The sequence below is a fragment of the Engystomops pustulosus genome, chromosome 2 (assembly GCF_040894005.1).
Source record: "Engystomops pustulosus chromosome 2, aEngPut4.maternal, whole genome shotgun sequence".
In the NCBI taxonomy this organism is placed as follows: domain Eukaryota; kingdom Metazoa; phylum Chordata; class Amphibia; order Anura; family Leptodactylidae; genus Engystomops; species Engystomops pustulosus.
The window spans coordinates 26,979,947-27,005,381 of record NC_092412.1 but is presented as its reverse complement, the minus strand read 5'-3'; the positions used below and the strand labels follow the sequence as shown (position 1 = coordinate 27,005,381).

Sequence of the window (25,435 nt, the reverse complement as noted above, 5' to 3'; positions counted from 1 at the left end):
CGAAGGTCTGTCACAGGTGCGGTGACCCCACACACTTTAGCGCCAGCTGCCAAGTGCAGAAGTGCGCTTTGTGTGGTGGGCTGGGTCATCTCGCTGCATCCTGTAAGGACATTAGGTGTAACCTGTGTGGTGAGCTCGGTCCCCCTTTCAGCCGTTGTCCTCGCTCCTTTGCCAATGCGGTTGTGACCCCAGTGGAGGAGAGCCATGAGGTTGCTTCTGCTGGGGAAGGTACCAGCAGAGGTGGAGGAGCTGAGGGGCCTGTGAAGAAAAGCAAGAATAAGTCACCTTCTCAGTTGAGGCGGCTTGAAGCCAGACAAAAAGGGAGAGAACTGGGGAAACCTCAGGTTGCTGGGGTGACCCTTGGTCCTTCCTCAGAGGCTGGTCATGCTACTGAGGCCCTGAGGGATGATGAGTTGGATGAGGAGGTCAGGAGGATGGAGCGCGAGACAGGTGCCATGTCCTCCACGTCCTCCCATTATGAGAGTATGGATGAGGATAACAGGATTTGGCTAGAAAATAAGCGCAAGCAGAAAAAGAAAAAACGCGGCGTATCTAAGGTACCTAAGGAAGGGAAAACTTCCTGCCCTCTGGTTGAGCTTTCCAACCAGTTCCTCACCCTCGATGAGATCGCCTCCTCGGGAAGAGAGGCTGAGGGTGGGGTTCTGGAGGTGGCGGCGGAGCAGCCTGCAGGGGGCGCCGAGTCTCTATCCTCTGGGGATGCTGGGTCCTCAGAGTGGGAGACTGACTCAGAGCCAGGAGACAAGGACGAAGGAGAGGGTGGTCCGGGTGGGTCCTTGGGGGCCAGTAATAACATGGACACCTCAATTTCGTTAAAAAGAAGTTGCCCCAATTCTGAAGGGAAAAGGGAAAAGGGATCATCCTCAGAGGACAGTAGAGGGAAGGGAGTTAGTAAGAAAAAAGCCGTCTAACTCAATCACTCATGATGGCGGCACCCACTCCGTTGACGCTGGCATCCATTAATGTCGCCAGCATTAAGTCTGATGCGGCTAGATTTGCGGCCTTTGATTTTCTCGGCCGTGTTGAAGCCGACATTTTATTTTTGCAGGAGACCAGGCTGCCAGATTTGGCGGCCGTGTTTAAAGCTAAGAGGGAATGGAGACACGGGCCTTCCTATTGGTCTCTTGCGGCCGAGCCGTATAGCGGAGTGGCGGTCCTTTTTACCGCACCGGTAGAATGCAGACGAGTTATTGAGTTAGAAATGGGGAGGTGCCTGATCCTGGATGTCCTCATGAAGGGACAAGAACTTCGTCTTATTAACATCTATGGTCCCCAGTCCAAGTGGGACAGGAAGTGTCTCTTTATGAGGATCAAGCCCTACCTTTTTACAAGTCGGCAGGTGGTCTTTGGAGGGGACTTCAATGCTGTCACGAGGTCCCAGGATAGGGGAGGTTCCAGAGACAAGCTGACTTATGATAGCGTCGCTCTTAATAGCATAGCCAGTGAGGCTCGCCTGGTGGATGTCCACATCCGGCACACCCCAGGCCACGCGGGGTTCACCTATTATAGGGGTAGCTGTAGGTCTAGAATAGACAGGTTTTATTTAAAGGAGGAAGCCATTTCTTCAGCAGTGTCCGTTGTTGAGGTGGAGTTCTCCGACCACTGTCTAATTTTGTTTTCTCTGAATGTTACAGAGACCCCCCGGATGGGAAGAGGCTACTGGAAGCTCAATTCGTCTCTCCTGGAAGAAGCAGAGGTAAGACAATCCTTTGAGGACTTTCTTCAGAGCCAGGTACCATTGCTGGGCCTTTGTAGCAGTAAGTCAGAGTGGTGGGAGATGCTCAAGAAAAGGGTGGCGAGATTCTTCCGCCAGCTCTCGAGCCTCAGGAGCCTGGACAGGTACCGCCTGTATCAGGGCCTGAGGAGGAAACTCGAGCACCTCGTCTCGACTGGAGGTAGTCGTGAGGACATCTCCAGAGTGAAATCCTTGCTGAAGAGGTGTCAGTACGATAGACACGCATCTTTGGTTTTTGAGAGGGATTACGGGAAATACCGCTCGCCCGACCCTTACAGAAACTGCAAGATGTCAGTGAATGGTAAAGTTGTCACAGGACTGGTTGACAGTACGGGATCCCTGAAAAGGTCCAGATCAGGGATTCTGGAGGTCGTCAGATCCTTCTACTCGCACCTCTTGGGCAGGAAGGATCTAGATCGGGAGGTGATGTCGGCTTTCCTGGCTGAAACTGTCCCTGAGCCAGGAGTAGACCCCTCTCTTGATGTTTTGACAGAGATGATCAGGGAAGAGGAAGTCAGCCGGGCGATTGAAGGGCTCGCCCTCAAGAAATCGCCAGGTCCGGATGGCTTAACATCTGAGTTTTATAAGACCTTTAAGGACGCCTTGGTTCCCCTCTTGACTGAGGTATTCAATGAGTGTCTTTCCTCGGGCGCTCTGCCGAAGTCAATGAGGAGGTCTGCCCTGATCATTCTGTCAAAGGGTAAGGACCGATCTCGTATTGAGAACTGGCGTCCCATAGCGCTTCTCAATACGGACAGAAAGGTTTTGGCAAAGGTGCTGTTTAATCGGCTGGTGCAGTTTGTGCCCCGGCTCCTTTCGGGGACCCAGCACTGCTCTGTTCCAGGCCGCAGTACATTTAGTGCTGTGCTTTGTGTCCGGGAGGCAGTGGAGCAGGGCAGGGCTGGTAACTGGAAGGGGTACTTGCTGTCCTTGGATCAGGCAAAAGCGTTTGATCGGGTTGACCACGAGTACCTCTGGTCTGTCCTTCTGAGGTATGGCCTGCCGGGGGAGTTTGTCAATTGGCTAAAGGTTTTGTACGCAGGGGCAGAGAGTTTCCCGCTTGTGAACGGTTGGATTGGCCGCTCTTTTGAGGTCGGGTCTGGTGTTCGCCAGGGTTGTCCTCTGAGCCCACTTTTATACGTGTTCGCGATTGACCCATTCCTTAGGAGGGTTGATCGTGGGCCGTTAGTGGGAGTCGGGATGGACCGGGCAGCACCGGAAGCCACTCTAAGGGTGGTAGCGTACGCCGATGACGTCACTGTTTTTGTGTCCTCGAGAGGGGAGGCGCAATGGGTGATGTCAGAGGTTGACCGCTACTCAGAGGCTTCTGGGTCCAAGATCAACCGGGATAAGTGTGAGAGTCTCTGGCTGGGAGAGGGAGGTCCAGGCTTTGATCTCCCGGACACTCTTCCAGGGCCCCAAGACTCTGCCAAAGTTCTCGGCATCGAATTTGGCCAGGGGGATTACCCCATGCAAAACTGGGACGGCAGGCTTAAGATCGCCGCTCAGAGGGTGGACCAGTGGAAGGGTTGGTCTTTGACCCTCAGAGAAAGGGTTAACCTGATTAAAACCTACCTGCTCCCATTGCTGATATATCTGGGCAGTGTGTGCATGTTGCCAGAACCCCTCTGGACTCGGGTCTACAGTCTGTTCTTCCAGCTGTTATGGGGGAATAGACTGAACCTTATCAAGAGGGAGGTTACTTACCGCACGAGGAGACAAGGAGGGTTGTGTATGGTCAACCCTGTGGTGTTCCTAGTGAATACCTTTCTTAAGATCAATGTAGCAAACCTCTGGAAAGAGAGGGCTCCTCCGTGGGTATACTCCTGTAGGGGATGGTTTAGGCCTTTCTTCCAGGAATGGGAGACAGGAGAGCGAGTGAAGGATCTTCGTACACCGCATGGGCATCTTCCGGCTTACGCTACCCCGGTTCTGAAGGTGATTCGCCGGTGGGGTCTGGGAATGTGGGAGATCAGGACCATGTCGAGGAAAATCCTTGACAAGAGGGTTCTGTTTGCCCGTTTCCAGAAGCCTCTGGCCCTCAGGGATTGCCCAAGTTGGGATCTTGGGGTGGGTTTAGGTCTTTTGAATTCTATCCGGATCCCCTTGAAGTTTTGGGACGTGACTTGGCGCTGCTTCCATGGAAAGCTGTGTGTGAGGGACAATCTGAAGTGTAGGAGCTCTGAGGAAAGGGGTTGTCCCCGGGTGGAGTGCGGTGGCCTGCTGGAGAGCATGGACCACTTCCTGCTTCAGTGCCCCTTTAACACAGAGGTGTACAACCGGGTGGGCGCTTCCATCCATTGGCCCGGGTTGGCCGGTCTCTCCTATGCGGAGTGGGCCTATGGAGCATTCAGAGGCCTGGGTGGCCGGGACCGCTGCACGTTATTCCTAGTTAGCCTAGTGGTCAGGTACCACACGTGGAACGCACGGTGCTTAGTATCGACGCAGCGTAAAATCCTCCCGGTGGATGAGGTGGTTAGGAACATTCTGGCTGACCTGGTGAAGGTGCGCTCTCTGGAGTATGAGAGGCGGGGCACGGGGAGGGCCTCTCTCCTTTGGAGGGGGTTCTCCTTTAGTGTCCCTTAGTCTGTCATCTCCTCTCCTGGTGTTGGGCTGATGCTGACACTGTAGATTTTTGTTTTGTATCTGAGCGTGTAGTGATGGGCTTGCAGGTGCCGAACCTGGGCTTTATGTGGTTTGGTTTTGTTATGTTGATTTGTTTAATGTGTTTGTATCTTGTGTACAGTGTGTATTTATGTAGTTATAGTTCTTGTGTATATAGGTTGGTTGGTTTTGGGGTGTTGGTGTTAGGGTGTTAGGTTGGGAGGGGGGTGGACGGGATTTGGACTATACGATCCTGGGCACTGGTCTGGACTATATAGCGCAAACTTTGGACGTTAGACCAGTGTCTGGGTGGGAGAGTGATGGGCGTGGGATTTAGTTAGTTATATTTAATGTTTTTATTTCCTGTTTTATGTCTTTTTTTTGCTGTGTATTCTTTAGTTATTTATGGGAAAAAAAAAAAAACATTATTAAAAAAAAAAAAAAAAATTAGGTGGTGGGACTGTGTGAGGGTTTTGGTTGTTCTCATGCTGAGTGTGTGGTGAGTGTGTGTGGCTGGGCCAGGAGGTTTTGTAAGTTTATTTTTGATTATATTTGTTGTAATTATTTTGCCAGAAGTTATGGCTTCATTTATGTTTATTGTTGTTATGTTTTTCATTTTTATATAAAATAAAAGATTTACAGGATGTAACTCAGGATCAGTACAGGATAAGTAATGTCATGTATGTACACAGTGACTGCACCAGCAGCAGAATAGTGACTGCAGCTCTGGAGTATAATACAGGATGTAACTCAGGATCAGTACAGGATAAGTAATGTCATGTATGTACACAGTGACTGCACCAGCAGCAGAATAGTGTGTGTAGCTCTGGTGTATAATACAGGATGTAACTCAGGATCAGTACAGGATAAGTAATGTCATGTATGTACACAGTGACTGCACCAGCAGCAGAATAGTGAGTGCAGCTCTGGAGTATAATACAGGATGTAACTCAGGATCAGTACAGGATAAGTAATGTCATGTATGTACACAGTGACTGCACCAGCAGGAGAATAGTGAGTGCAGCTCTGGAGTATAATACAGGATGTAACTCAGGATCAGTACAGGATAAGTAATGTCATGTATGTACACAGTGACTGCACCAGCAGCAGAATAGTGAGTGCAGCTCTGGAGTATAATACAGGATGTAACTCAGGATCAGTACAGGATAAGTAATGTCATGTATGTACACAGTGACAGCACCAGCAGAATAGTGAGTGCAGCTCTGGGGTATAATACAGGATGTAACTCAGGATCAGTACAGGATAAGTAATGTCATGTATGTACAGTGACTGCACCAGCAGCAGAATAATGAGTGCAGCTCTGGGGTATAATACAAGATGTAACTCAGGATGCAATGAAATAGCAGTTACTCAGTTCTTTATGTAAGCAGTAAGGCTCTTGTGGACATGTATGTATTGTTATATTGAGAATGTTGGGAGTGCAGATACTGATTATTTATTCCTATTAGAACAATCTCATAACATTAGAACAATAAATTGTCATAGTAACAATGTCACACTTTCAGAAATGATTCTAAAATCTGAAGAAGTCGTTTCAGCTGAGTAAATGACTCTCCTTCTGCTGCAGAATTTCACATTTTTCTCATTTACAACAATTATTTTACTGCTACCTGTAATTATTATTTCCGCCTGTAAACCTTCGGGAGATGATGAAATTCTTACCTATAAATTTTTATGAGGTTGCGAATAACTTGCACAACAAGGACAGCTGTGCGGAACTTGTGGATGTACTGTAAGAGAGAATGAGAAGAGACGGAGCTCTGATTACTACACTGCAGCCACATCACACACATCCTACCACTGAGACATTGTAACAAATCCACTACGACAGGTTCCTGTATACATTATACATTGGCAAAATTCCAGATTTTTTTTTAGATTAGCTGAGCTGCATTGTAACTGCTGGGGGAGGGGATGCAAAAGTGCAGTCCTTTCCGGCTAATCTCATTGAGAAGCATTTGGCAGAAGAAGGTTTGATCCCTTTAAAGGGCATCTACCACCAGGATGAAGGACTAAATGCGAATGAGCCTGTGGGACTCAAGGCTCCATAAATGTTAATGGAACTTGGAGCCCCTCAGGCTCATTTGCATATAGTATTTCATCCTGGTAGTAGAGATCCTTTGAATATGATTCACAGGGAGCAATAACTTAGAAATTTAACCCAGTTAGTTCATGTCATTATTCATGTAATAGGACCTTTGGCTGTTGGATCAGGAAAATGGAGCGCTGGATGGTGCAGATCAGCAAGTTTCCCACGATTAATTTTGTGGTTTGATTGTGTAAAATAGGCCATCAGTGTTAAGTCACGCTGATTTAATTGGATTTGAATCTATAGCGTTCCTATTGACCTACAGAAAGGGATCATACCCCCACAATATGAGGGGGGATGAGAAGGGGCCATGATATGAGGGGGGATGAAAGGAGGGCACATGAGGTGGGAGGCGAGAGGTGGCCACAATATGAGGGGGAGATGAGAGGAGCAATGTTATAAGATGAGAGGGGGGCACAATATGCCAGGGGGGTGGGAGGCCACAATATAAAGGCAGATGAGAGAGGTCACAATATGCTAATATTTCATCTTGTGCACATTCCCTTAGGCTGCGTCCACACAATTAATATACTAAGCGTCCCGTGGCTGCATTTCCGTCGGGTTTTCCGACTTTTTGGAGATCACACCACCGGGACAGGGATTTAAAAGGGGATTGTATTTCATGTGACCCAAATCAGGGGGCGGGCCGTCAGATGATCCGACGGATTCGGACAAACAGCGGGGTTTTACATTTAAATTGTGTCGCAAGCTCAAGCACTTACATACACCAGGAAGAAGAAGGTGAACTCCGGCGGACCTCATCGGAGAAGCGAAACATGCATGATATCGGGCGCACGCTTGTAGTGAATCGCGGCAGCTGTGCATTCTAGTCGGGGATCGCACCGGACGGGAAAGTAAATGTGCCCCAATGTGTTATCATTGCGTTTTATAAATGCAAACGGGAAAAATGCACCTCAATATACATCTGCATTTTTACCATCATTAATATTGACTTGTTTTGCCTTACAGATTAGCAGTGCCTTTCAAAACGAAAGGAGGTAATGTTTCAGGTAATATTTCCATGTAGCATTTGCTGGGCCCCCTGTCCAACTCTGCCACCAGCACTCAGACATGCCCCAGTAACCTCAAAAAAAACATTTGCATATCAGAAAGATACAGATTTTAGTTAATCTAGATATAAGGATTAGTCAAAGATGATAGGGCAGAGGTGGCGCTCGGAGCCCTCTCAGTGGGCACTCAGGCTCTTGCCCCAGGACAGAATTCACCGGGTTCCCCGGATAGGTGATTAAGGGATCCTCCTGCAGGCCCAGGTAGCCCAGTATATGACACGCTGAGCGTTTAAAGTGAAGCATCTGAGACTGCAGGGAGAGAAACTATAGACAGGGTCAGATTATTATCGAAACTCCTGCTCTTGGTTGTCAAGGGAAGCTCCAAACGCAATTCGAATTTTACCTCCTTCTGTCAAAAATGTTGGTTTCCTCAGTAACGTTGAAACTGTGGTACAGCACGGAGCAAAAAGATTGCAATAAGTTACTGTCTAAATTGCTGTGTTGGCACTTTGCGATAAATAAGTGGGTTTGGATTTCAGTTTGGGCACTCGGTCTCTAAAAGGTTCGCCATCACTGTGATAGGGGATAATATGTCATCAATATTGGATCACTAGAGATCCAACACTTTGTTCCCCTAACTAGTCACATAATATGAGCAGAATCATCTCAGCAAAATCACAAGAGAATAGATGTCGGCTGCAGTGTGCAACATTGGGGCACATTTACTTACTGGGTCATGTCGCGATCCGCGAGGTGCACTGTCCGACAAGGATGAAGTCTGGCGCAATTCACTAAGATCGTGCACCTGATATCCTGCATATGTCACTTCCCCACTGAGTTCCGCCGGAGTTCACCTTCTTCTTCCCGGTGTATGTGCTTGGCTTGCGAGACAATTTGAATTTTAAATCCTGCGCTCAGTCCCAATCAGTCGGGTTGTCCGATGGCCATGCACCCCAATGTGTGTCGCATGAAAGTCAGCGCGATTGCGCCAAAATCCGATCGTTTGCGCCAAAAACCTTTAAAGGCGGCGCTAATCGGAAATAGTCGGGAAACCCGATGGAAATGTGGTCCGCAGACCCTTAGTAAATGTGCCCCATTATGTCCGTCTTATAGTTTCGTCTGGTATAGAATTGAATGAGGCTGAACTTTAATTCCAGAACAGAAGCATCATTGTTTTTGAAAACTGAAGAATTTTTTTTATCCCTTGAATTTTTGAAAACTTTCTCTGGCATCGGAGATCTCTGTGGACATTCCCTATGGAGCTGCCTCTACAGGTGACCTCCAAGCTTAGCGCTCAGTAGGCATTTGCAGTGGAGCTGCCTTTAAAAGTCAGCGGCCAGTTCAGAGCTGAATGGACATGGTCTGCACATTCTTTTTTCTAACCCTGTATAGGTTTTTTTTTTTTTTTTTAAGGAAGAAAGTTAAGGAAGATAAATTCAGTAAATTGAGTCAAAGCAACAAAGTACATCAGGGACAAAATCCTAATCAATACAGTAGTTTCAGGTACAAACCAAAATCACAACCGGATGGCAACATATTTGTAACATCCATGTCGGCGGCGTCCTCTGTTCATGGTATCCGGCCGGGGAGGTGCTGATTGTACCTTTTTGCCTTTCTGAATAACTGCAGTATGAACACAGGTTTAGCTGGCTTTGCTATTTGGATTGATGAAGCACCACAACCACCTCTGCCCTGCAGCATTAGCTTTGGTTCATTGTTAGTTAACACATTGGGGCATATTTACTAAGGGTCGCGGATTGCACTTTTTGTCGGACTGTTCGTGGTTTTCGGGATTTGCGCAGCTTTGACAGGTATTTAACAGGAGCTTGTGCTGGGATTGTGACACACACGATCGGATTCTGGTGCAGCTGTGACGGCTTTCATGTGACAGAAATCGGGGGGCGGGCGTCGGATGATCCGACTGATTCGGACTGAGGATTTAACTCGCAAATTGTGTCGCAAGACAATGCACTTACATGCACCAGAAAGAAGAAGGTGAACTCCGGTGGACCTGAGCGGGGAAGTGACACATGCAGGATATCGGGCCCACGATCTTAGTGAATCGCGGCACAGTGCATTATCGTCGGACAATGCACTTTCGTGATTTCCGCAGGAACGGATAAGTAAATGTGCCCATTGTGATTTACATCTTCTCTCATTACTCATTTGCTCCCTTTGTTGTCCAGAATCTCTGATTTCTGGCCCAATTACGATTGATGGCTCTGGTCATACAGTTCTCCATACTCTGCTTGTTACTCCGATCATTGTTTTCTTGGTATCTTCACCCTTGGCTCTTTTTCAGGCTACTCTACCGTTTTGTTATTTTGTTTTCTTTTTTTCTTTCATTTTTTAAAGTTTTACAACAAAAACATGAAGAACAAGTTCCCAATTAGATGCATCAGACATCATTTTCAGTGCATTCAATAGAGTCATATAACATTTAGCCAATGACTTGTCATCATCGCTACATTGTTGAACGTTAATCAGCAAGCTTATCCTCCGCTGAAGCCTATCATAGCGACCTTGCGCTAAACCATAAACATAACAATGAACAGACGATCAGTGACCTGAGAAGTGCTCTCAGTGTTTGCAATTAACCTTGGTAAAACGGGCTTGAAGTCCATAACCTCCTCTCTTTTATTTCAAGAGAAAAAAAGTTTTTCCAATTCATCTCACCTCCGTAATGAATAGCTGATATGAGTTTGCGCAGTTTTGGGTGGGGAGCCAGTTATTGATCCGGACAAAAAAAAAAGGGGGAAACCAGCTTCCAATCGTAGCAGAGAAAATCTAATAGTGAGAAAAATCCACTTTATTCAGAAAAAGGTTGAAAACATCAATAGACGTCCGACTAAGAACCTTTTTTTCTGGTTCGAAACGCGTCAGACCAATGACATAATGGAAATCTATTGATGTTTTTAACCTTTTTCAACATTAAGGGATTTTTAAACTATTTTCGGCTACGATTGGAAGCTGGATTCACCTTTTTTTTTTTTGGCTGTACCGTATGTATTTGGGGTACCGTATTTTTCGGCCTTTATAGACCAGTGCGCCTTATATATGAACTTATACAGAAATGTACTACAGACAAGATGTACTGTACATTTACCAGTGTTTAATAGCTCCATCCCCAGAAATTCCCTGCACCTTCCCACACAGTATACAGGGTCCCTAGCTCCTGAAGTGCCCTGGCACCACAACTAACATTGTGCCCATCCTGCCCTCCCCTAGCACGGAGAGACCGGAGCTGCCATAGTGCCGACCACGAGGCAATCATCATCATCAGTAAACAATCCCCCATACCTGCCAGCCCTGTAACAGGGGAAAGAGAAGGAGCCACAGGGAATAAGGATGGGAATGATTATCAATCCATTAGAAATGGGGGACTTGTCCAATCAGCAATAGAGCTGATGCCGGGGACATTGCTGCGGCACAACCCTTAAAGTGATAGATTGGACCCAACGCCTCCCTCCAAAGCTTCTGAATGTGTCTGCATGACCCAAAAACATGGAGCAGAGATCCCTTGATATGCATATCTTCTATGTTAAAGCCAAATACATTTACTGGGATCCAGGGTCGGTGTGCCCCAACATCTTTTAGCCCCGCCCCTGCTGGGTGCTGGTCCTGCCCCTGTCGCCATTGACTCTAAACCTGATGTTCATGTCGGGACTTAAACTCTATCTGATCTGTTAGAGCTGATAACTGGATAGTGCAAAGAGCTAAGAGCTAGTCCAATGCTGGGGCTGTAGGTGCAGAGTGATAATGTCATCATCTTCTGGCATCACAGCCACAGAGGAAGATGAGAACAGAACTGCTGGGGAACAGGCAAAGGCGAGTATTTGGTATTTGTCTACCAGTTACTGTCCAGTTACTGTCCACCGACTTAGGGTGGTTAAAGTAAGTAGGTAGGGTGATATTTGACGGTTTTGTTTTAGGGCTCACAGTCTTTTCTGTTTTATTCAATTCTCATATTCCTAGTCCCCACATTAAATTAGTACAAAATCAGCAGTCAAGAGGTCAGGTAGGCCACTCAAACACGGTAAGGCCCGAATAAACACATGGGTAAGTAAATCAAATCACTGGCAGGGAAATCCAGCCCCAAAAGAAGTGTTATAGCTGTCTCATGAGCTGAACAAGAGGCACAAGGTTTTAAACCTCTCCTACCTAAGCCCAGCACTGCATAAGGAAACGTGACAACAAGTTTGGTTGACAGCTATAAAGGGTTTATAGCCACTTGTAGTCTGTACCACAGACGCATCGACGGTGCTTAAGAAGCAGGACAGTAATATCTGATATCAGTATGAGGGGTTTTTTTTTTGTTACAATTAACCATATATGATAAAAAATATACCTCTGTATAGAAGCTACACAGAAGCTATACATAAAATAGTAGCATTCTAAAAATTTGTTGTACTAAATCTATGATGTCACATTCACAATAATTTCACCCATTCCACATTCTACATTTGACCCATACTATAGCTTCTGAGAGTAGGAAATAGCGTCCAGTTGCCAAAAAATCTGCGCCAATTTTTTTAATGGCTCCATTCTCTTTTTGAACTCAATATCTATAGGAAAAATCTTGAGCTGAATTCAGAAGTAAAACTAGAAAGTTCTTCCTCAGTCCAATCCATCGCCTGCCAAATGACACTTTTATAAATCTCCGTAACAACATCTGAAATTTCTTCACGGATTATAATATTCACTGAATAAACGCATTCTCCTTATTTGCCTTGGCTCTTGTTGTATCTCAGCAGATGTAATAAAGCTTATTTTTCTCCGGACCTCAGGTTCTCTGTCGGTCGGTCTCAATTTATGTCGATCTTCCTGTAAGGATTTTCCGTAAATGATTGATTCCTATATTTTATCCTCAGTGTCCTTGTGGGTGACATACACAGCTCGGCTACAAATACAGTCATATAGGTATACAGTGCTGACATCTACAAAAGATCTACAAAGATGGGGCAAAACATTTACTTTTATTGCTTAAAGGGAACCTGTCACCACTAGTAACAGGTTCCCATAGAGTCTTATTAACTAAATGCCACCCTTCTTTTAGTTAAAAATTGTTTTGCTAACATACCAATCAAATGAACTGCTGTTCCCCCCTTCTACTCCTCCCCCCTTCAACTCCTCCCCATGCCATATGCCCCCTACCATTCAGTGCTTCATGTCATGTGACAAGGGTGATGTCATGTAAGGTCCTTTACCCAATAACATTTGCAAAGTCTACCCCATGTGTGTATCTGATCACAAGAAATCTCAGCAGCCTCCATGGAACTCTACTCCTCCCCATCCTCCACGGAGAAATTCTGTGATTTCATGTGATCAGATACATACAGGAGGTAGATGTTAATGTTACTGGAAGTGCTCAATGATGTAACTGAACTTTCTTTTTTTTTTTTGTAATTTTTATTGAAGTATTTTCAATCAAAAAGAAAACAGAACAGTTAAAGAAACAGATTTCAGACATGTATCAGATGAAGTTCTCGAAGTTATATTGGTACAATCAAGTTAACAATATGCATTGATACCACAGAGACAGGACAGTCCCCAAATCAATGGGGAGGAATTCAAAAAGAAAAAGGTAAGTGGAGCACATACTCAGTATGAAAAGACAAGAACAAACAAGAGTGGAGGAACACAAGAAAGAGGGAGGAGCTTGTAAAAAGCAGGCCTGGGTCAGGTCCCACAAAAAGCGAGACAAAAAGAATCCCATGGAGCTCAGACTAATTGGAATTGGAACTAACAGTAGAAACCTGTCGCCAGTGTTGTGCAATGAGATGTTTAGCTGCCGTAAGGAGGCTCAGAAGAAGAGTGGGGTAGGCTTCCGACGGGAATGTTCAAGATTTAAGACTTGCTGAACAATGGGCGATCCAGTGAAAGTACTTGTGACAAAATTTGTTTGACTTGAGCCTAAAAAGGTAGGGAGTAATCCCAGAAGATAAGCCCCAAAGTGTAGGTAGTGAGTTTGCAGATTAATAAGAAGTGGGTGGGAGTGGAAGCCTGGAGAGAATGAAAGGGGAAAGATATATAATGTTTGATTTGTATGTATTGGAATTGGCAGGAAGGGGGGAGATGATGGTTGGACCATAAGCCAGGAAAGGAAAGTATTGTCTTTGATATTGGGGGTCATTTACTAAGGGCCCGATTCGGGTTTTCCCGTCGTGTTACCCGAATATTTCCGATTTGCGCCGATTTCCCCTGTATTGCCCCGGGATTTTGGCGCACGCGATCGGATTGTGGCGCATCGGCGCCGGCATGCACGCGACGGAAATCGGGGGGCGTGGCCGAACAAAAACCCGACGTATTTTGAAAAACCGCCGCATTTAAAAACGGAAAATGTGTCACTCGGGACGCGCTTACCTTCACTCAGCCGGCCTCGGTGAATTCCGGCGCGTTCAGATGCTTTTCAGCGCAGCAGCGCCACCTGGTGGACGTCGGAGGAACTACCTTATTAAATCCCGGCCGAACCCGAATCCAGCGCAGAGAACGCGCCGCTGGATCGCGAATGGACCGGGTAAGTAAATCTGCCCCAATGGGTCCATCAGATCAGCAAAGTGGTCCAGCTCGGTGTCAGAAAACGGAACCAGCTGCTGTCAGGCTCACCCATAGATTAGGATGTAACATAAAGGACATCATTGCCGATCTGGTGAAAACCAGAGGAAAACGTTTAAGGCTACATTCACACAACATTTAGGCTACATAGTCTACGGTACGGTGGGCATACATCGGAGCAGGGGAGAGGAGGAGGGGGAGAGCGTCGCTCACTCCCCCCTCTCCATAGAGTAAAATAGGGCCCGGTGCTGTATTCCCTTGAAAGATAGAACATGTCCTATCTTTCTACAGGATACGGAAGAGTACGGTGCCGCACGTGTGGCTACCGTACGGCGCGTGAGGCCATTGCAGTGTATGGAGGACGTATATACGTCCCTCATATGTTCGTGTGAATGTAGCCTAACACATGTACGCAATAAATCTTTTACTGCCATAGAGCCCAAAAGATCGGTAGAAGGAGGCGTTCCAGAAAAGGGGGTCGAGATGGGCAGGGCCTAGCCATCATTTTCCATTTTTCATCCATTTGGAATAATCGGGGATAGTGGACCATGCTGGAACTCCAGTAGTATGGTATAAGGTTAGGCAGTGAGAGACTACCTTTAGATTTCGAGGCAAGAAGTACACTTTTGGCAATCCTATGGCGCTTGCTGGCCCAAATGAAATTCAATATAGAACTCTGGAGGGTGCGGAGATCCTGCAAGGCGATTGGGAGTTAGACCAGCTTGGGGAGAATGGTCATCTTCACAGTGGAGATACGACCAAAAAAGAAAAGAGGCAAAGAGGAGCATTTGGAAAGTAAAGAACGGATGTTGGATACATGGCAGGAAAGTTGCAGTGGTAGAGGGAGGAAAATGAGGAGGATAGACATTAGACATACTCCCAGGTATCCAATGGAGTCCTCGCACCACTGGTATGGAAAGTTAACCTTTAAGGAGGACAGCAGGAGGGATGTGTACTGGAAGAGCCTCTAGTGGTATTTACTATGTAACCAGATAGACGACCAAATTCAGCCAGGACATTACTTTCTCTTAACGATCCAGCAAGGCGCAGTGTAAAACATTTAAGACGGCTTTACCCCTAATGATAAGTATACAGAGCTCTATGGGGCTGATTTACTAAGGGGCCCGCAAACTGAACTTTAGTCGGATATTTTGACGTTTTTGGATTGGTGTCGCTGGGACAGGTATTTAGAATGGGATTTGGCCGAACGCGATCGGATTTTGGCACAGCGGCGCCGGTAAGCAACACATTCATGAAATTGGGCGTACAATCTTATTGAATCGCGGCACAGTGTATTGTCGTCGGACAATGCACTTTCGGGAAATCCTCCAGACTGGATAAGTAAATGTGCCCCTATGGGGCAGATTTACTTACCTGGTCTATTCACGATCCAGCGGCACGTTCTCTGCGCTGGATTCGGGTCCGGCCGGGATTCATTAAGGTAGTTCCTCTGCCGCCCACCAGGTGGCGCTGCTGCACTGAAAAGCATTGGAACGCACTGGAGTTCACCGAGCCTGGCTGAGTGAAGGTAAGTGCAAGCTCTGCGACAGATTTTTTTTTTTTAAATGCGGCGGTTTTTCCGAATCCGTCTGGTTTTCGTTCGCCCACAACCCCCGATTTCCATTGCGTGCATGCCAGCGCCGATGCGCCACAATCTGATCGCGTGCGCCAAAATCCTGGGGCAATTCAGGGGAAATCGGCGCAAATCGGAAATATCCGGGTAACACGTCGGGAAAACGCGAATCAGGCCCTTAGTAAATGTCCCCCTATATGTCTGTAGTTCAAAGTTAAGGCTTACGGAAAGAACGAAAACAGAAATGCAGAAAACGGGTTTTTAAAAAAAGTTTTGGAGTGTTTTTCCAATACCTTCTACATGTAATCACTGATCAAAAATAAAATACATACATTTTACAATTCCAGACGGGAAATAAAGGACAATATTACAGAAGCCGCTGCTCAAATAGAACTGAAAGAAGTTATTTTTCTTCGAGAAAACTTTTCCCTATTAATAGTAAACTGGGAAGAATTATGGGCTGTGATGGATTCATGCAAAACTCTGCTTTTCCGCTCCAGTCATTTTGTTATGTTCATATTTCTCTTTATAACATCAGAGGGAAACACAGCGGCTGGCGAGAGTTATATCTCCTTTGGAAATGGTTGTCTATTGACTGTCGGCTTGTTTTATGCCGCGGCGCTGATACTACTGAAGTGTAATTCACATAAAAGCACAAACTCAACTGCGGATGATGAGGAGATCAGAGCTGTGGGGGAGGAAGAGTCACCATAGCAATAAACTAAGAGGTGCAGGGGTGGACAACGTGACCCCCGCTGGTTGTGGTCTGACTGGTATATTGCAGGAGGGCACTATCTTTTTTTCATCTGAAAAACATTAAACAACCAGAAACTATCACTATAGAAACACCAAAAACCACCCGAGAAATGATACAAAATGCAGCACAAAATGCCACCCCAGAAGCACCAAATACCATAGTGAAGTACAGAATGACGTCCCCTGCAGCATCAACCAAATACTACTGACCAAATGCACTCCAGAAATGTCAGGCAGTAAATAATACTGCCAGATCCCAGACCAATAACAGCGATCACAGACCAGACAATAATAATAATATTCATACACACCCCCAGACCAGACAATTAATAATAAGAGCAATCACAGACCAGAAAATAATAATAATATTAATACAGGCCCCAGACAATTAATAATAAGAGCAATCACAGACCAGACAATAATAATAACATTAATACAGGACCAGACCAGACAATAAATAAATAGAGCGATCATAGACCAGACAATAATATTAATACAGGCCCCAGACCAGAGAATTAATAATAAGAGCGATCACAGACCAGAAAATAATAATAATTACAGTGACCACAGACCAGACAATAATAATATTAATACACACCCCAGCCCAAACAATAATAATAATAATAATATACCCTGGATCAGACAATAATAACACTAATGCAGACCTCAGACAATAAATAATTACAGAGACCACAAACCAGACAATAAATAATATCAATACAGAGCACAGATCAGGCAATAAATAATAACAGCAACTACCACACAATAAATCATAATACAGACCCAAGACTAAATAATAGCAATAATAATGCAGACCCCAGACCAGACAATAAATAATAATTGCAACCACAGACCAGATAATAAATAATATTAGTACAGTCCCCAGGCCAAACAATAAATAATATTTATACAGACCCCAGACCAGACAATAACATTAATACATACCCCAGACCAGACAATAAATAATATTTATACATAATCCAGACGATAAATAATATTAATACAGACCCCAGACCAGGCAATACATAATATTAATACAGACCCCAGACCAGGCAGTAACATTAATAAAGACCCCAGACCAGACAATAAATAATATTTATACAGACCCCAGACCAGACAATAAATAATATTTATACAGACCCCAGACCAGACGATAAATAACATTAATACAGACCCCAGACCAGAAAATACATAATATTAATACAGACCCCAGAAGCACCAAATACCATAGTGAAGTACAGAATGACCAAATACTACTGACCAAATGCACTCCAGAAATGTCAGGCAGTAAATAATACTGCCAGATCCCAGACCAATAACAGCGATCACAGACCAGACAATAATAATAACTACAGTGACCGCAGACCAGACAATAATAATATTAATACACACCCCGGACCAGACAATAATAATAGGAGCAATCACAGACCAGACAATAATAATAACAATAATAATATTAATACAGGCCCCAGACCAGACAATAAATAACAAGAGCAATAACAGACCAGACAATAATAATAATAATATTAATACACACCCCGGACCAGACAATAATAATAACAATAATAATATTAATACAGGCCCCAGACCAGACAATAAATAACAAGAGCAATAACAGACCAGACAATAATAATAATAATATTAATACACACCCCGGACCAGACAATAATAATAAGTGCAATCACAGACCAGACAATAATAATAAGTGCAATCACAGACCAGACAATAATAATAATATTAATACAGGCCCCAGACCAGACAATAATAATAAGAGCAATCACAGACCAGACAATAATAATTATATTAATACACACCTTAGACCAAACGATAATAATAATAATAATAATAATAATAGACCCTGGATCAGACAATAATAACACTAATGCAGACCTCAGACAATAAATAATTGCAGAGACCACAAACCAGACAATAAATAATATCAATAAAGAGCACAGATCAGGCAATAAATGATAACAGAAACTACCACACAATAAATCATAATACAGACCCCAGACTAAATAATAGTAATAATAATGCAGACCCCAGACCAGACAATAAATAATAATTGCAACCACAGACCAGATAATAAATAATATTAATACAGACCCCAGACCAGGCAATACATAATATTAATACAGACCCCAGACCAGAAAATAAATAATATTAATACAGACCCCAGACCAGACAATAAATAATATTAATACAGACCCCAGACCCAGGGCCGGTTCTAGACAAAGTGGGGCCCTGGGCAAAACTAAAAGTGGGGCCCCAAAATAAAACTATTTTATGACCAGTCACAGTCACTAAAGGGGGCCTCTTGCTATGGTAAAACAAACTGTAATATGGGAGAATTTTATAGGAGATAGATAGATGATAGGGAGATTTATGGGCAGCATGGTGGCTTCGTGATTAGCACTACAGCCTTGCAGCGCTGGTCGACATCTGCAAAGATTTTGTATGTTCTCTCTGTGTCTGCATGGGATTGCTCCGGGTCCTCTGGTTTCCTCCCACACTCCAAAAAATGACTGGTAGGTTGATTAGACTGTGAGCCCCATTGGGGAGAGGGACCGATATTTTCTGAAAGCAGACACTTGCCCCATTTTCAAAATTGCATCAAAGAGTTTATAGACATAGGCGCCTTCATGCAATTTTGATTCAAATTGAAACATTTTATAAAAAATACTTAAAATTTGACTTTGATGGCAAAATATTTGATCCAAACAGAAAATATTTACCTTCACATCTCCTAAATGTAATAGATGGACATGTGTAGAGTTCACAAATGTCCCATATTGATATTTTCACATAAATAAATCCACATAATATCAGTAACACTGTAATAACTAGATATCTGCTTTTCAGCTAGACATTTTTAGACAGTCACAACCTGCAAAATATAGCAATAAAACAGAATAAAAAGTAAAGGCGCCATAAAACCTATAGAATTTTGAAAGCAGACAACCAGGCGATGCATTTGGTAATTAACATTCAAAATTTCCTCTAAAATATGTACAAATCCAGATATTTATATAAAGAAAATCTACTTTCCTAAAACAGTAAGATGTGAGGAGAGCATACATAACCCACACCAATATACTGTATTCACCAAAATATGTAGCAAATGGAACTGCAGAAAATTCACTCAGATCTATCATTGTCTGTTCCTTACACAATGGTAACCCAAATAAATAACTATATATCCATAAACCAAGCTAATGAGATAATAAAAGTCACTTGTAGATGTCGCCATTGTATTATCCGCACAATAACAGAACCCTCCGCGCTTCATAAGAATGAGAGTGAGAATGTCATAACATGGGTGTAAATAATGGAGGATGATGGGAAATAAAAACTTTATTCCATTCACGTTGTAGTCACAATAGGGGAAGAGGATCGAATGTTCATCTTATCAGTCAATTTTCCTAACAAAAAAAAACTATCACAAAATAAAAGGGAATAAGAAAGAAAGGGCCACATTTATCACGTTTGTGCGCCTAAGAGTAGTAGTTGCGCCTAAATTCTGGCGCACTGTTTTCCAGAATTATCACAAGCTACAACCATCTGTGATAAGTATATTTTCTGCCTCTTATTAATCACTTTAGGCGCAATTTTGGCGCAGTTTAGGCGCAATGTTAGATTCAGGCACTTACATGTGATCCTGCTACAAGCTCCTCTCTGCTTCTCCCACAGCCCAGAATGAAGATAACCCTCACAGCAGCACCCAGGTGTGTGACACCCAGCACCCAGTGACCTCCTCAGCAGGGGCTTCTCCTAGAGGGGATCCCCCAGTGCTGGTCTCCTGCTGCACCCCTGTAATTCTGCACAGTATCCCCCTCTGAAATACTGGTGATACTCTGCAGAATTACATGGGGGACACTTGTCTGTAGTATCTGCAACATTCTGTAATGTTCTCTTCTCTCTTGCTTTGAGCTGAGGATTCTGCAGAATGTTTTGTAAATAGAAGGTGATGAACTGTAAATAGAGTCTGCAGCTCCTGTCTGCAGAGTATCTAATGTCTGTATTATCTGTACTAGGGTCTGTAGTGTCTGTATTATATGTTCTTGTGTCTGCAGTGTCTGGCTGAGGTTTGCTGCTAGAAATGAGCTGTTCTGCAAAGGGGCTCAGTGCTTTCTTCTCCGTTAACGCCACCTTCCGGCTGGAGTGTTTTTTGCGCCCAAATGAAAAGTCGCAAGCGATGAATATCATTAGGCGCAGCAAAACATCTGGATTGCTAGGATAAATGAGGGAAAGCTGGTTATTTTTGCTGTGCAGCTAGTTTGGCGTTTAGTCGCAAAAACGGTGCGCCTGAATGAAAAGGCACAAAAACAACAGAAAAAAAACGATTGATACATGTGGCCCAAAGTGTGTTCTTAGATCGTTCTGCATAGAGAAGGGTTAAAAACATGAATATTAGTTGATATTATCCCTTCTCAAAATGTAGTAACATATAAAGTAATATTTCCATTATCTGTGAGGAGCAGCAGCTCCTGTGTGCAGCAAATTCTCCCTGTAGCCTGATGGCTAAGAATCTGAATTGGGGGGGGGGGGGAGGGGGTTAATTTCAGGGGGCTGTATCTCTGGCTCTGTGACACATAGAACCTTACTTCTTTTTTCCTATGAAAGAAGAGAGTCTCCTCTTTTATATGAAATTTGTGTTTCTAACTGTTAAACTGCCGTTGGGAGAGATTTTTATATATAAAATGGCACCTTATATTCTCACTTTAAACCTGAATATCTCTGGATCCCTGGCACCTAGAAACAAAATTCAAGATTCATTTGAAAGAAGAGGGGCCCTGGGCAATTGCCACCTTTGCCTACCCATAGCGCCGGCCCTGCCCAGACCAGACAATAAATAATATGAACACACACTCCAGACCAGAAAATAAATAATGACAGGGAACCCAGATCAGGCAAAAAATAGTAATACAGTTGACAACTTTCATTATAGATAATTGTTCTCATGATTGGGGGAGGGGGGGGGGGGGGGTCCATGCACTGGGATCTTGTAGATAAAGGTTACTAAAAGTTTGGCCAACCTGTTTCATCCAGCTTTGCCCTCTCTTGAGCCTTTCAATACAAATGTAATTGGTGAAATATAAAAGACAACCTGTACAGACTAAGTATAACCATAACCGGTGCTATGAAGTAGTGAACCCACCCACCCCTGTAATATAGGCACATGAGGATAGTAATTGATTATCAGGACTCTGGAAAAGCTGGGTGGGAACCAGGATGATAATTAAGGCAGCATTATCATATTCATAGTATAGTGGTAATATATTATAATTATTCATTTTTAAGAAAAAACTTTTCCAAAAAAAGGTTGAAAGAAAATCACCCATCACAGTAAATCATGATAAACCGGATCCACTTTCTCATATATCCAGGCACCATGACTGTGGTAATCTTCCTATATTTGTTATCCATGGCCTCCTTCCTTTTAAAATCAACTTTCATAATCATGCTAATGAGCTGAGAGGGGAGGGGTCTTACCAGAGCCCCATTGTAATGTAGCATCACAGGCCGTTACACTGTGCAGGAGCAGGTCTCCCTCTCCTTCCTGCTCCCATAGCACTTCACCAATCCTTCTGCCGGTTGTAATATCACAGGGGAAAAAGTGCTTCTGCACAGTGTAACATCCTGTTAATCTGCAGCACGGAGGGGCTCTGGTAACACTGCTTTATTGTTACCATATGTTTAGTCTACACAATCCTCTCTACGCTAAATATTCTGTATTAACCCGGAACGTACATTGTAAAAAACAATCAGAGGCAAGAAGAGAGATTTGTACTGAGGATTGCTTAAACTGAAGACAACTGTAACAAACCCTCAGCTGTAAGAAGTGATAATAAAACTGAGTATATTGCAAAGTTACATAAAATTCCCTACTACTTCTTAAAGGGATATGCAGAGAATTACTGGTATTGCATCACTGCTATCAGCTGATGGGAAACCTATCAGCAGCTGAGCCCCCTCTCTGCTGCATATCTATAATATATGGGTTATAGACCCCTCCGTTTCACCCACGTGGCTGCTAATCCTTGTAGGACACAGAGGTGACACCTATGACAAATGACTGTGCAGGTCTAATGTGAACCACATGTGCTGGGAAAGTGTACAGAACCTTCCAGCAGCGGTGATATCCACGTGATGGGGGATTTATGGGGTCAGACGTGACCCTAATATGGTTTAAAGGGCCAGTTTATAGTGTTATAAATTCAGGTTACATTCACTTAAATTTCCCCCTTTAAAAGTAAATACTCAGTCCCCTAATTGTCCTTAGCTAAATCCAGTATGGAAAAGCTGGGTGGGAACCAGGATGATAATTCAGGCAGCGTTATCATATTCATAAATGGGCATAGCTATGAAGTAATGAAGCCACCCACCCCTGCAATATACGCACATTAGGATAGTAATTGCTTATCAGGACTCTGGAAAAGCTGGGTGGGAATCAGGATGATCATTAAGGCAGCATTATCATATTCATAAATGGGCATAGCTATGAAGTAGTGAACCCACCCACCCCTGTAATATAGGCACATGAGGATAGTAATTGATTATCAGGACTCTGGAAAAGCTGGGTGGGAACCAGGATGATCATTAAGGCAGCATTATCATATTCATAAATGGGCATAGCTATGAAGTAATGAAGCCACCCACCCCTGCAATATAGATACACGAGGATAGTAATTGATTATCAGGACTCTGGAAAAGCTGGGTGGGAACCAGGATGATCATTAAGGCAGCGTTATCATATTCATAAATGGGCATAGCTATGAAGTAATGAAGCCACCCACCCCTGCAATATAGGTACATGAGGATAGTAATTGCTTATCAGGACTCAGGAAAAGCTGGGTGGGAACCAGGATGATCATTAAGGCAGCGTTATCATATTCATAAATGGGCATAGCTATGAAGTAATGAAGCCACCCACCCCTGCAATATAGGCACATGAGGATAGTAATTGCTTATCAGGATTCTGGAAAAGCTGGGTGGGAACCAGGATGATCATTAAGGCAGCGTTATCATATTCATAAAGGGGCATAGCTATAAAGTAATGAAGCCACCCACCCCTGCAATATAGGCACATGAGGATAGTAATTGATTATCAGGACTCTGGAAAAGCTGGGTGGGAACCAGGATGATAATTAAGGCAGCATTATCATATTCATAAAGGGCATAGCTATGAAGTAGTGAACCCACCCACCCCTGCAATATAAGCACATGAGGATAGTAATTGCTTATCCGGACCCTGGAAAAGCTGGGAGGAAAGCAGGAGACACTATACACAGCAGCATTTGTCTCAAGGGAGTCTTTCAGGGGGTGTAACCATGTAGACTACAGCCAGTCTTAGGTATTGTCCCAGGAGATCGGTATAATCATATCTTTGTGTGTATTGTTAGTAGCAGCAGGACTGTGAAATATGGAATTCTATTCCAGGATTGTAGCTTCTACAAGTGCACTGGTAGTGTGTCCTCACACTGCTGTTCTCGGTGTTCCTTGATGCCAGTGTTGGGTAATGTCCCTAGAGAGAAGTGTAATCATACTTTTGTGTATGTTGTTAGTAGCAGCAGGACTGTGAAATATGGAATTATATTCCAGGATTGTAACTTCTCTAAGTGCACTGGTGTGCCCTCACACTGCTGTGCTCTGTGCTCTCTGCAGGCAGTGTTATGTATTGTCCCTGGATGTGTAATCATAACTTTGTGTGTATTGTTAGTGGCAACAGGACAGTGATATATGAATTTATATTCCAGGATTGCAGCTTCCCCAAGTGCATGGAGGGGTGTGCCCTCACACTTCTGTGCTCTTTGCTCACTGTAGACAGTGTTAGGTATTGCCCCTGGTGACATGTGTAATCACGACTTAGTGTTTTTAATAGCAACAGGACTGTGAAATATGAATTTATATTCCAGGATTGCAGCTTGTCCAATCCTCACACTACTCTACTCTCTGCTCACTGTAGTAGCAGCAGGACTGTTAATTACAAATTGCAGGATTGTAGATTTACCATATACATGGCAGGGTGTCTTTCCACTGCTGTGCTCTTAACTTTCTGCATTGGGCTACTACTATTGAGCTAGTCCCATCTGCTATGAGCAAAAGCTGAAGCAGGCTGTTAGCTCAATTCTTCAGCAGTTACTCAGAGCAGAGGGGAGGGGCTGTGGAGCAGCTTAAAACCAAGAGCTCATACTTAACACTGCAGTTCTCCTTGGTCATATCTATTGACATATTCCCATTAAATATTTCTGGAAAAAAAACACAGATTAGGAACATTTTCTTATCAGGGCTATGGAAAAGCTGGGTGGAAAAAAATATCTTTAGTTTTTCTTTAAATTTTCAGAATTCTAAGAGATGGGGAGAGTTTAGATAATCAGGACTCCAGGTAGATATATTATACCTTGATGCTGATACATTGTAACAAACTATCGGTGCTGGACAATGATTTGTGCAACTGTTGCTGATGTGTTTACCTAGGGTGGATTGTTTAGATTGGATACAATAGTAACAAACCCTCAGCTGTGCCAGTTAATAAACATGTGTTACATGAGATTGTGCTGCACGGGTGCCAAGGCGTCCGGAAGGAAAGATAAAATATTATACTATTATGACAAAGGGTAGGGTTAAGTTTCTTGTTTCTGGGGTCCAACAACTGGGACCACCAAGAATAGGGATAATAATAATAATCCCTTTATTTATATAGCGCACACCGATTACACAGCGCTGCACCGAGTTTGCCAAATTAGTCCCTGTCTCCAATGAGGCTCACAATCTAATTAGCCTATCAGTATGTTTTGGAGTGTGGGAGGAAACCGGAGGACCCGGATGAAACCCACTCAAACACGGAGAGAACATACAAACTCTTTGCAGATGTTGGCCTGGGTGGGATTTGAAGACATGACCCCGGCGCTGCAAGGCAGAAGTGCTACCCACTCAGCCACTAGGGATATTGCACACCCATGACCACGGTAATTGTGAGTGAGTGTATTGGTGGTCATGCATGTAAATCACCCTCAACATTTGGACCTACAGATTTTCTATCACATTTAGGTCACACAGAGGAAAACAGCAAA

General features: G+C 44.0%; 1 protein-coding gene across 1 annotated transcript in view; it reads right to left on the bottom strand.

The window, feature by feature from the left end:
• The window catches only part of LOC140117395 (cyclic nucleotide-binding domain-containing protein 2-like), a 230,367-nt gene that overhangs the window by 195,651 nt on the left and 9,281 nt on the right, over positions 1-25,435 (bottom strand). Inside the window, exon 3 of the mRNA XM_072134100.1 lies at positions 6,041-6,108. Within this exon, the coding sequence (XP_071990201.1) occupies positions 6,041-6,108 (68 nt within the window). The remainder of the gene's footprint in view (positions 1-6,040; positions 6,109-25,435) is intronic.